Source organism: Wyeomyia smithii, chromosome 2, assembly GCF_029784165.1.
Source record: "Wyeomyia smithii strain HCP4-BCI-WySm-NY-G18 chromosome 2, ASM2978416v1, whole genome shotgun sequence".
NCBI classification, from domain to species: domain Eukaryota; kingdom Metazoa; phylum Arthropoda; class Insecta; order Diptera; family Culicidae; genus Wyeomyia; species Wyeomyia smithii.
In genome coordinates this window covers 31,888,317-31,900,910 of record NC_073695.1, presented here as the reverse complement: position 1 = coordinate 31,900,910, position 12,594 = coordinate 31,888,317, and the positions used below count along the sequence as shown (strand labels likewise).

At 36.7% G+C, this 12,594-nt stretch overlaps 1 protein-coding gene across 1 annotated transcript; it reads right to left on the bottom strand.

Moving 5' to 3' along the window:
• Positions 1–7,932: 7,932 nt before the first annotated feature.
• Positions 7,933–10,241, bottom strand: LOC129721501 (uncharacterized). Its single transcript, XM_055674155.1, has 2 exons — positions 9,632–10,241; positions 7,933–9,573 (listed from the first exon to the last, which is right to left on the bottom strand). The coding sequence occupies exons 1-2, from the start codon at positions 9,779–9,781 to the stop codon at positions 8,386–8,388; spliced, it is 1,338 nt and encodes a 445-aa protein (XP_055530130.1). The 5' UTR covers positions 9,782–10,241; the 3' UTR covers positions 7,933–8,385.
• Positions 10,242–12,594: the final 2,353 nt, after the last annotated feature.

Below are 12,594 nucleotides of genomic sequence, written 5' to 3'. Positions count from 1 at the left end.
GAAATAGCTGTCCTAAAAAAAATTATAGCTTTTTAACTATTCCTGTGAATTTTGGTGCCTCTAGCCATTACCAAAACACGCCAACTCACGTGAAAGTTCGCATAGTAATTGCTCTTTGAGTTCGTCGCTTCAGCGTTATGTTTACGAGAAAACTCATTAAAGTCTCTATAAAAATTGTAGTGGCAAGGGGCACCAAAATTCACAGGAATTGGTAAAAACTTATAATCTTTTATTTTTTTTTTTTTTTTTTGATTGAACTTTAAGGCCACACCTGTGTTGACCAGTGTAATATTCAGCAAAGAACCCGACAGAGATCAGCGACTCTATGGTAAATCCTATCCTCGTTGGATGAATAGTGTGGATGAGAACGCCCGATCGGCGGATGTTGGAAGCAACAGCAGAGGTTTAGCCCAACATCGAGTGACGTGAAGACGTACCGTAAACTGGGGTGACTTTGATCAATTTTTTGATTGTATCTCAAATATTTTCAGAATATACTGAAAACAATATTATTCGATATTTTTAAAATAAGTACTGGCATGCATTGAAAAAGATTCAGTCACTACTTCAAAAGTTTAACAACATTTCTGCTGTTTTTAAATATGCTCTAAAAATTTTACACCAATCATCATTCCGGGGTGACTTTGATCACTTCATTATTTTGATGAATTTGGTGTAACACTTTGTAACTTTCACTAAATTGAACAGCCTTAAACGGCTTAAACGAGTTTATAAATATGGAAAGCAATTTGGGGGCCATTCACATTCTACGTGAACAGTTTATAATGGCGGATGTACAAGATTCATTCAAAATTTTTAGAATATATATGAAATGTTATCCACAGAGAAAAGGTGGTCTAAAATCATCGAAAACTAGTTCACGAGGAATATGACTTATGAAAAAATAAAAAATAAAAAATAAAATAAAGAATAATAATAATAATAATACGCTGTGGAGAATATTGGGACTCAACATTGCCTTTGAGGAAAAACTTGCAAAAATAACAATAAAATGTATTGTTATAATATTTGTTCATCTTACGAACTAATCTGGGAACAAAATAAATAAACTTTGCGTATTGCAACTTGTTGTTTTTTTTTTTAATGGGGGGGATTTGTTAGTAGCTTAAGTATTTATGATAAATATTAGTAAATAATGAGTATGTGTGTCCAATCACAAATGGTGACTTCTCAACACTGTTAGATATTTGTAATTTTAATTGTTAGGATTTGTTTGCTTTCGCAATTAGGACTTATCATTCGTAGGGATTTAAACCTACTTGTCGGAAGAGGGGAAGTAAACTTACAACTAACTTAATTGCTAACTTATTGGCTATAAAGAGAGCTTATCGTAGCAATTGAGGATTGCAACGATTTTTGTCGAAAATTGTTAATAATTTTATTTGACATAGCTTCTAATGGTTCAACACCAGTAAGTCTATGTAATTCGAGTGTTCCAAACCAAGGAGGACGCTTCAAAATCATTTTCAGAATTTTATTCTGAATCCTTTGGAGCGTTTTCTTCCTTGTTGAACAGCAACTTGACCAGATCGGTACAGCATAAAGCATTGCTGGTCTAAAAATTTGTTTGTAAATCAAAAGTTTGTTCTTTAAACAAAGTTTAGAATTCCTGTTAATGAGAGGATATAAACATCTCGTATATTTGATGCACTTGGCTTGTATACTCTCAATGTGCTCTTTGAAAATAAGTTTTTTATCATAAATTAGTCCCAAGTACTTAACCTTGTCGGACCAATTTAAAATAACCCCATTCATCTTGACAACGTGATTATTGTTTGGCTTGAGGAAAGAAGCCCTAGGCTTATGCGGAAAAATTATCATTTGAGTTTTAGAAGCATTGGGAGGGATTTTCCACTTTTGCAAGTAGGAAGAAAAAATATCTAAACTTTTCTGCAATCGACTGCATATGACACGAAGACTTTTTCCTTTTACGGAAATGCTTGTGTCATCGCAGAACAATGACTTTGTGCATCCTGGAGGCAAATCAGGAAGATCTGAAGTGAATATGTTGTACAGGACTGGACCCAAGACTGAACCTTGAGGTACACCTGCTCTGACAGGAAATCTATCAGATTTGGAATTCTGATAGACAACCTGCAGAGTTCGGTCAGTAAGATAATTTTTTAAAATTTTGATTAGGAAAATTGGAAAATTAAAAGTTTGCAATTTCGCAATCAAACCTTTATGCCAAACACTGTCGAATGTTTTTTCTATGTCTAAAAGAGCAGCTCCAGTGGAATAACCTTCAGATTTGTTAGCTCGTATCATATTAGTAACTCGGAGCAATTGATGAGTTGTGGAATGCCCATGGCGAAATCCAAACTGTTCATTTGCAAAAATTGAATTTTCGTTGATGTGTGACATCATTCTGTTAAGAATAATTCTCTCAAACAGTTTACTTATTGAAGAAAGCAAACTGATTGGTCGATAACTTGAAACCTCAGCTGGATTCTTATCCGGCTTTAAAATTGGAGTAATTTTTGCATTTTTCCATAATTTGGGAAAATATGCAATTTTGAAGCAGCAATTGAAAATTTTTACTAAAAATTACATTGTGCTCTCAGGGAGATGTTTGATTAGTATATTAAAGATTCCATCGTCACCAGGTGCTTTCATATTTTTGAAATTTTTAATAATTGATTTAATCTCATTCAAGTTAGTTTCAATTATTTCTGCAGGTAAAAAATTCTGGGAAGAAATTAAATCAAATTGACGTGTGACTTCATTTTCAATTGGACTCACAAAATTCAAATTTGAGTTATGAACACTCTCAAACTGCTGAGCAAGTCTTTGAGCCTTTTGTTCATTGGATACAAGAAAACGTTCACCATCTTTTAAAACTGGAATAGGCTTTGAAGGTTTCTTAAGAATCTTCGACAGCTTCCAAAATGGTTTTGAATATGGTTTCAATTTTTCAACTTTAGTTTCAAAATTTTGATTTCTCAGAAGAGTAAATCTATGTTTAATCTCTTTCTGTAAATCTTTATAAATAGTTTTAAAAACAGGGTCACGAGAACGTTGATATTGACGTCTGCGGACATTTTTCAAACGAATTAGAAGTTGAAGATTTTCGTCAATTATTGGTGAATCAAATTTCACTTGAGCCTTTGGAACAGAATAATTCCTGGCATCAACAATTGCACATTTTAATGCTTCCAAAGCGGAATCAATATTCACTTCGTTTTGCAAATCAAGCTCATTATTGAAATTTCTCTCAATATAATTTTTGTATCTTTCCCAATTAGCTTTGTTATAATTAAAAACAGAGCTCATAGGGTTTAAAACTGATTCATGTGATAAAGAAAAAGTTATTGGAAGATGGTCAGAATCAGAGTCAGCATGTGTGATCAAATCACTACATACATGACTTTGATCTGTCAGCACCAAATCAATTGTTGAAGGGTTTCTTACAGAAGAAAAGCATGTAGGACTATTCGGAGACAAAATAGAATAGTATCCTGAAGAACAATCATTGAATAAAATTTTGCCATTGGAATTACTTTGAGAATTATTCCATGAACGATGTTTAGCGTTAAAATCGCCGATTATGAAAAATTTCGAACGATTTCTGGTGAGTTTTTGTAAATCACTTTTAAAATAATTTTTGAGCTCGCGTGTGCATTGAAATGGTAAATATGCTGCGGCAATGAATAAAATCCCAAGTTCAGTTTGAACTTCAATTCCCAAAGTTTCAATAACTTTCGTCTCAAGATGGGGAAGAGCACGATGTTTGATTCGGCGATGAATAACAATTGCAACTCCACCGCCGGAACCCTGAATCCTATCATATCTATGAACCACGTAATTGGGATCATATTTTAATTTTATGATAGGTTTCAAAAATGTTTCAGTAATAATTGCAATATGCACATTATTTACTGTTAAAAAATTAAAAAGCTCATTCTCATTGGCCTTCAATGAGCGAGCATTCCAATTTAATATTTTAATTGTTTTATTTAAAATCATTGCTAAATTTTAAATTAGAAACAATTTTAATAGTAAAATTTGTGCCTATTTGAATGGCTTCAAACATTGATTTTGCCTGCAACATGGCGTTCATAAGATCGAACATTGCCTGTTGCAAAAAAGTAAGTTTACCTGCCGTAATAGGCCCCAGGCAGTTGACATTAGAAAAAATATTTTCGGTAGCAATATTAGCTGGGGTAATAGGTGTACAATTATTTTCTAGCGTGTTTTGCTTACCCATATTAGCGGTCATTTTCGAACTACCAACATTAGGCGGTAGACTGTTCGAACTACCTGTAACCTGTGCATATGTTAAACGGGTATGCAAAGGAGTAGGTAAACTATGTGTCACTGGTACGCTTGGAGAATTTTGTTTTGAAGTTTGTTTTGGATTTTGTTTACCTTGCCTTGCCTTAACAATTGCTAAACGGACTGGGCATTGATAAAAATTTGACATATGGTTGCCGTTACAATTCGCACAGCGAAAATGTTTACTCTCTTTCACAGGACATGTGTCCTTTTTGTGAGAAGAGTCTCCACAATTAAGACATTTTTGGTCCATGTTACAGAATTTGGAACCATGGCCATAACGTTGGCAAGTACGGCATTGGGTGATATGCTTTTCACCTCCGCCATACTTCCTATAAATTTCCCACTTTACACGCACATTATACAAAGCATGTGCTTTTTCGAAAAATTTTAAGTTGTTAACCTCATTGCGGTTAAAATGAATTAAATAATTAACAAGGGAAATTCCAGTTCTCTGACTGTTTTCGCCTCGTGATTTTTGTTTCATTAGAATTACTTGGGTAGGGGCTATGCCAAGTAATTCTGTTAAAGTAAGTTTGATCTCATCAACGGTTTGATCGTTGGTGAAACCTTCCAAGACAACCTTGAACGGCTTGGCGTTCTTGGTGTCATATGTAAAAAATTTGTACATCTTGTCAGTTAAATACTGAACAAGACGATCACGACCCTTTACTGAGTCGGCTAATAAGCGACATTCACCTCTACGACCAATTTGATAGGTAACTTTAACGTCGGAAACAAACGTTGAAAGTTCCTTTTTGAATATATTAAATTCAGAAGAAATGGTTACCACAATAGGTGGAACTTACTCCTTTTTTAAAGATTTTATATTTTGTATAGTCTCATTATTGGTAACTTCCATTTCACCAGCTTCATGCTCAAGCAAAATATCAAAAGGATTGTCACTACAGACACTCGAAGTGTCAGAAAGAGATGCCTCTCTTTTCCTCCCCGCAGCGATGCGAGGTTTCTTTTTCCGTCCAGCCATTTCAGGTGATACGAAAAAAGTTAAAACAAATGTTAAATTCAAAAGTAGGTAGTCTTGAGAAAGACTGATGGGAAATAACTTTCAGGTAGTCTTTAAGAGACACACTGACAAAACACAAACTTTGAAGCTATAGGCAGTCAAAGACCAGTCCACAAGCAACCGAAAAAACGTCTGATCTGTAGGATAGTTCAAGACGCACTGCAACTTGTTGTTTTGAATCTGCTTGAACCGGTTGTTTGTATGCAACAAAAATCGCCAAAAATACACTTTATTTTCAATTAATATTTTAGCATGAAAACATTCTTGAAATAGCAGGAAATGCATGAATAGTAGCAAAACGAACATATATCCACGCATTCAGTGAAGATTACGACAAGTCACAAGCACTACGAGCGCCCTTTTTACCACATTTTCAAAAACGGTGAAATCAGAGTGAAGTGAATGAAGTCCTACTACGGGACTCACGTAAGTGAGAAAAACGTCGCAAGGTGACATCTGCCGTGAAATCTGGGTTATTATGAGTGTCATATGAGTGAAGTGGAAACGGAAAAAGCGACGTTTCGCGTGGAATTATTTCACGACCATTTTGAACGGTGAAATGATTTCACGAAGATAGGGAAGTGTAAAAATCGATTGATTTGTAATCTAGAGATAAAATATATGGGATTTATTTTCCAGTAACAAGGCTAATCTTTTTTTTTTCCTTGAAAAAAATCGACTTTGTGGGACTTACAAATTTCTGAGCTGCGGCCGATGGAACGTAAGGGAAAAATTTACCTTCAATTTTCGTTTAGTTGTGGGGCTCAAATGTTTCCTCTTGTCGAAAAATGTCCTCATACAAAATTTCAGCTCAATCGACTTTCCGGGACTTAGAAATTTTTGAGCTGGGAAACTCGTTCATTTCACTTGTCCTATTCTCTTTTTCACTTCACTGTCAATCTCACTCCACGGAGGTGATCTTTGTCACCTCACTTGAGGTGGAATCGGGAATAGGTCTAAAAAAGTGAAGTGAGCGTGAGAGTGAAATATATTTCACCGTGAAGTAACTCCCGTAATAAGCACCGATGGCAAATGGCTAAGCAAGCCATGACAAATAATTATGAACGGAATTTCGAATTAATAATCTTAAACAGAGAAAACGCGTGTGTCTAAAATTGTATTATTTGCCAAAATGAATCGTTTCGTTGTTTTCAAGTCTAGGTAAAAGTGTATAACTTGTTCTAAAGCAAGACTGTTAAACGATATGAACATTTCTATGATTATTTTGTGTCATATTTGACACATTTAAAGATAACTGGTTTTGCCAGAAATTCATTATTTCGAAAAAAAAAAAGCTTTTCAATAAAGTGACCCTTTTATGTGCATTTAAAACTTGGTAGTGGTGGCAAATTTGTTCATTCATAACATTTATTTACTGCTGATAGTGAAATTATTTTTTTTACTCGAATTTCGCCACGTATCACCGCTAAAAAGTAACTGGTGCTTATTACGGGAGTCACTTCACGGTGAAATCAGAATGAAGTGAACAAAACCCTATTACGGGACTCACGTAAGTGAGAAAAACGTCGCAAAGTGACATCTGCCGCGGAATCTGGGTTATTATGGGTGTCATATCAGTGAAGTGAGAACGGAAAAAGCGACGTTTCGCGTGGAATTATTTCACGACTATTTTGAACGGTGAAATGATTCCACGTAGATGCCATAAGTCTTAAAGTTGATTGATTTGTGATCTAATGGTAAATATTGGAATTATTCTTCAGTAACGAAGCGAATCAGAGTTTGATCCGTGCCTTAAAGCGGTCAATTTTTCATTTTTTTGCCCGATGAAAAAAATGCAAACTAGTTCAGGAAATTTTCGATACCGAAAAAAACATTTTTTTTTTTTTTGATGCCGAATGTCTTAGAAATGCAGAACACGTCAAGATCTGATGTTATCTAAAAATCGACTTTCTGGGACTTAGACATTTTTGAGCTGGGAAACAATCTCATTTCACTTGTCCTATTCTCAATTTCACTTCACTGTCAATCTCACTCCACGGAGGTGATTTTTGTCACCTCACTTGAGGTGGAATCGGGAATAGGTCTTAAAAAGTGAAGTGAGCGAGAGAGTGAAATATATTTCACCGTGAAGTGACTCCCGTAATAAGCACCACTAAAGTATAATTGTTTTCAAGCTTACATCAAGCCGACCTTCTCCACTAAATATGAACGAATAACCATACCCCTCCATAAAGCATAAAGAATGGGACCGATTACAGAAAACGAGGTGAGCAACTCTCCTCGCTTCCAGTCAATGACGAGGCGAGTGGAATGTTGCATTAGGGAATGCGAATAACACTTGTGTCACGAACAAGTCGCGCAGTTTATTCAGACGACTTAGGTGCTCATCCAAAATCCAGCCGACTCGCCATCTGCAATACCAAAATTAGTCAGGCCAGTGACTCGCCGGTCGCCTAGTCTTTTGGCCTCTGTATTGAAAACAGTAGTTTTCACGTTGTTTGAAATTTCTTTAAGCATCAATTACGAGTCTCAGGGTTGAGTGTTATTTAAATTTGCCAGCAGTAGATACAATTTATATACACAACAAACGAAATGGTTCTACTGAAATTTCTAAGACTTCAATATCATAAAATAATCAACAAGCCACATCCTAAATGTAACGCTATTTTTATTTCTAGTACTCAATGCTTAAGATTTACAATTGGATCTCATATATTAACTTTGCAGCTTAAGAGTAGATAGATGAACCTAAATAAATAGTTTGAAATAAGCAATATTTTCAGTTCCAATAGTTCACTTTAATTGATAACTTTCGTAATATGCATTCTTGAGAAGTATAAGTTAATTTTTTTTTATCTCGTATATTGCCAAGGCACAAACTTAACTACTTTAAAAAACTTTTTATGTTGCTTCCAACTACAGTAATGTCAAAAAAAACTTAAATGGTACTTTTAGCACAACCTCCTAACATTGTTTTCGATATGTCCAAATCTTCTTCTACGGGTTAACGATATAATAAGTGATTATTTAATGTCAGCAAAATGTCGTCGCGGATGTTTACCGCTTACTTCCTAACAGCACGGTTCTTTTTTCACCTTCACTCATGAAACACGCGCCTTACTAGGACTCGTTCCTGGCGGTACCAAAGACTGAATGTATGGTGTAGCGTTTCGCCGTCGTTTCGAGTCATTACAAGCACTGGAACCGTGCTCCTTTCGTTTACCGCGTTCTTCGCGGATTTTTTCGCGCAGAGAGCGTAACTTACTTGGACTAATTAAACTGGTATCAGACAGTCGTTTTCGTCCCAGCAGAGTTTCCTCAAGTACCAGAAGATTGGCCTTCTTCTCACTGTCGACTCGGGGAAAAGCTTCCAACGAATGTCGCCGGCGGGTCACTGGATAGCTGCGGTGCTGTGCCATTGACGATTTTGTTTGTTTGATATCATCGTTTTGCTGTTTTTTTCTAGTGTTGCCGCGAAATTTCGAATTGGACGAGCGAGAGCTCTGAACCATATCAATCGCAAGCTTTGCCAGTAGACTCTGCACTCGTTTTGAATGAGCATTGTCTGAATTGTGACTGTTTTTTTCAACGTGAACCTTTTTTTCGCTCTCGGTACTAGTCTGAATGTTTTTGGGTTTCTCATCCACGGAATCTAGTGGCTTTGAGTCGCAAGTGTTTACGCTACTGTTTGAACCCAGAATTGTTTGAACGTAGTCCTCGTCTCCCTGTAGGCTCACGTTTCGACTGTCAACCACAACCATGGTACTCTCGCGTCCACTGGAAGCGAAACTGCCTTTGCTGGATGATGGAGATGACTCGAGGGCATTTTGCTCTGTAGGTTTTTCGACAGTAGCATCCGCCGTAGGCGCAGTTCTTAGAGTATCAGTAGCTTGAGTAATAGTACTCAAAGGTGACACAGTCGAATTCGATGACTGCTCCACTGCGTCCGATGTTTCCACCTTAATTCGAATCGGTAGTAAACGAGGTTCCGTAGCAGAACCATTCGAGGGTGTTGTATTCGCAGTAGCCTCCAGCACCGAAGAAGAAACAGAATTCACTCTCTGATTGACACGGTTTGTCTCAATAGCGCGATTTGACACGGGTGGATTCAAAGCACGGGATGGCTGAAAGGTAAGTGGATCTTTCATGATGTCGATTCCATTCTCAATCATATACTGGCGCAGTTTGGTGTCCGATTCGGTTGCCTGTCGCTTGAAATTATAAGCCACATTCAACTGGACAATGCACAGGTCACATATCATCGGGGGAAGGTTTTCCATTTCATCAATCTGAAAATTTTTACGGAATTAAATCAAAATCAAAGTAAAAGCCTTGATGTTGACTAACCTTCAGAAGTGTTACGTAGCGTAACTTTTCCGAAATCCGATTCAGTGAGGAAACATTATACAATGCATCGGGACGAACTGATTTTTGAAAAATATGTCGAGAGCCCTCCGTCAAGCATATTCGACATATTTTCAGCAGATTTTCATTCATTTTTTTTTTTTTTTTTCTTTAATACCTTTCACACAAGATATGCTTTTGGAGTGATGGAATGTGATTTATGCTCGAATACCGATACTGCTGCGGACAACTCACGCTGTTGCTCGCCTTGTTTCCCAAAGATGGTGATATTTTCCACTTCTTCGTTCTACACTGTGTCCCGTTGTGCTGATTATTTTTTGCTTACAAGGCGAAGTATAATACAGACAATATCTCATAACCCAGCCTGAAAATGGCGCGTTACTTCATGATCACAAATTTTCGTGGAAATTTTCAAATATTTCAAACGAATTACACGCGAAAACGCTTGCACAGCAAACCAAGTGCCTGTCTCAACAGTTTACAAGATAATTCCGCAGCAAATTCTTAACTTTTAGCAAGTTCTTATAGATCAACTCGATAAAAGCAACTTTGCACAAAACAATTTTCAATCAACTACGCAACGCACACACTTGCAGAAGTTCTTCAACCTTCGCACGATGTACAGTATAATAGTCTCGCTCTGACATTGAAAATAGCTCAGGAGTGCGAACGAGAAGCTCCAGTTGCTCTGCAAAAACATATGTTTCGTTTCAACAGCTGTCAACAGGATAAAAATAAAATGCCTGATGGTTTGATAGTACAACGAATGGGCTGAAAGTGGAACAGAAAGGAAAACGAACGAATACACGATTAAAACAAATTGACCGATTCAAAAATGAAAGATTTCCTGCGGTAGTGCTGTGCGCCGATAGCAGAGTTATTTATTGTCAGCCGATGACGGTTATGTACGGTGGATTTTTGGATTCTTGTTTTTGACGGATTTTTCGGTAAAAACACATTCATATTTATATAAAACTAAAACCATATTTCTACTTTACTTTTTTAAAAACCCGCAAACAGGAAAAGTAATTGGGTTGTTTAGCTATATCAGTTTTTATATCATCTGAAAGAGGTCATCTGAGAGGTAATATTGCTGATTGCATCTGAAACGCGAATTACAGACAACTTGCAAGCAAAATGCAAATAACGTGCACGATAGATTGATCGTATACCAATCAACTAGAGCGAACGCGACAGAATGCCTTCGTTAATTGTATCTATACAGTCTATCGCGTTCACTCTCGTATGCTGGTATACGATAAATCTGACCTACAAGTTGTTTGCATTTTGCTTGCAAGTTGTCTGTAATTTGCGTTTCAGCGGAAATTTGCAATAGTAAATTTACCTTTCGTCTAAATACAATAAACTTTGACTTACCTTTCACGTGTCTTTAATTTGAAGACATTTAGCCTGCGAGAACACATCCGTGTTTGTGAAGACAAAGTGAGAACATCGACAAGAACACGTTAAGACCCCGGATCCGGAAACAGCAACCAGACCCGCACGATACTCTCAGGGTCCGAGGGAGACAAACCAATATGCCAGTCCGTAATATCTTGACCCAGTAGCGGATTACCTATGGCAATGGAAAACTATCAAACAACAAACCAGTGCTTTTAATGCAAAACATTCTAGCTTTAAGTTAGATTTAGTTTCAACTCGTAGTCGGCAGCGAGGATAAAAAATTTGCTTCTAGTTATTAAGATACTTTAGAAAGTAAGCTACCAGATATAATTGGCGCCGTTCAACATTGAATTGTATTTGTGCCGTGTCAAATAAATTATAGATGAAGAAAAAAAAAGTGAAGACATTGGAAAATGTGTGAAGACATTTGAAAATATGAGCAGAGAAGGAAAAAAATCACCTCTAGCGATTAATGAATACATATAAAACAAGCCTAGGATGCGTCGACATCGTCGTCAGTATGCGAAAAACAAAGTATCGGTGCTGGTGCACTCTTTTACCGGCCTATGAAGAGACAAACGCAACGATCGAATCGTTTCTCTGAGCTGATGTAGTCAAGTCATGTGTTTGTTTTTTTCCCAGAAACCTATGCACCCTATCATTATTTCATTATGGGTTGAGAGGATTCGAGTTTAGTCGCGGCCTGTACACTTCGTAAAGTGCACACATGATGAATAAACGACGATTGCATCATATTCGTTCCGTTTCCATCACTGAATATGAGTCTATGGCCAGCATTTTGCAGAAGTGTTGACCATATTTTTTTTTTCTGCTCGAAAGTTTGCGATTTGCCGTTAATTTATCAAGCCTTCGGCCGGTTTAAACCAGACATTTCGGATAGGAAGACATGTGAAAACATTTATAAAACTAACCTGGCATCCCTGCGTGTAAGCAATATGGGCAGAACTGCACGGAGTGAATGGGAAGTGGAAGGCGCAAATTGTCGAAATTTTGTAATTGTAAACAAATTCGATTCAACTAAATCAAAAGTTGCAGATGGTATTATTTTCAGATGGGCTTACTTTTTTTTCGCTTGCACACACTAGTGAAAAAAGCAACAGCTAGCGAAAAGTTAACCATTCTGCCCGTTTATATTCTGACAGTTCCGTTTAATTTTCATTTTGCTCGAAATGTAAACTCAAGGAGTTCGCATTTGTTAACTGCGCTTTTCAACTTGTCGAATTTTTTATACGGAACGGTCAAACGAGCTTTAAAAGAGAAATAGCGAAAAAAGTTTTCCGATTTGGTTTTAATGAAAACCGCCGTATGTGATTGTTTTATGTGTCATGAAAATTTCTATTTGCTCATGTCCAAACTAACCTTTTAATATATGCAAAAGATTATTTCTCTGTGCCGCTTTTTCCATCTTGAAAAAAAAAACAACAACGGATGATGAGGGAACCTGCTTAAAATACTCTGTGTTCAAAAATTGATTTCACTTAAATCGGACTTTTTACTTTTACTTTTTAACAGTGGTTTTT

What these genes read in the sequence shown, in the direction of transcription:
- LOC129721501 (XM_055674155.1), bottom strand. Translation starts at nt 9,781, where the DNA reads ATGAATGAAAATCTGCTGAAAATATGTCGAATATGCTTGACGGAGGGC. An exon ending in GCTACGTAACACTTCTGAAG is followed by an intron (nt 9,574 to 9,631) that starts GTTAGTCAACAT and finishes AAAAATTTTCAG; the next exon opens with ATTGATGAAATGGAAAACCT.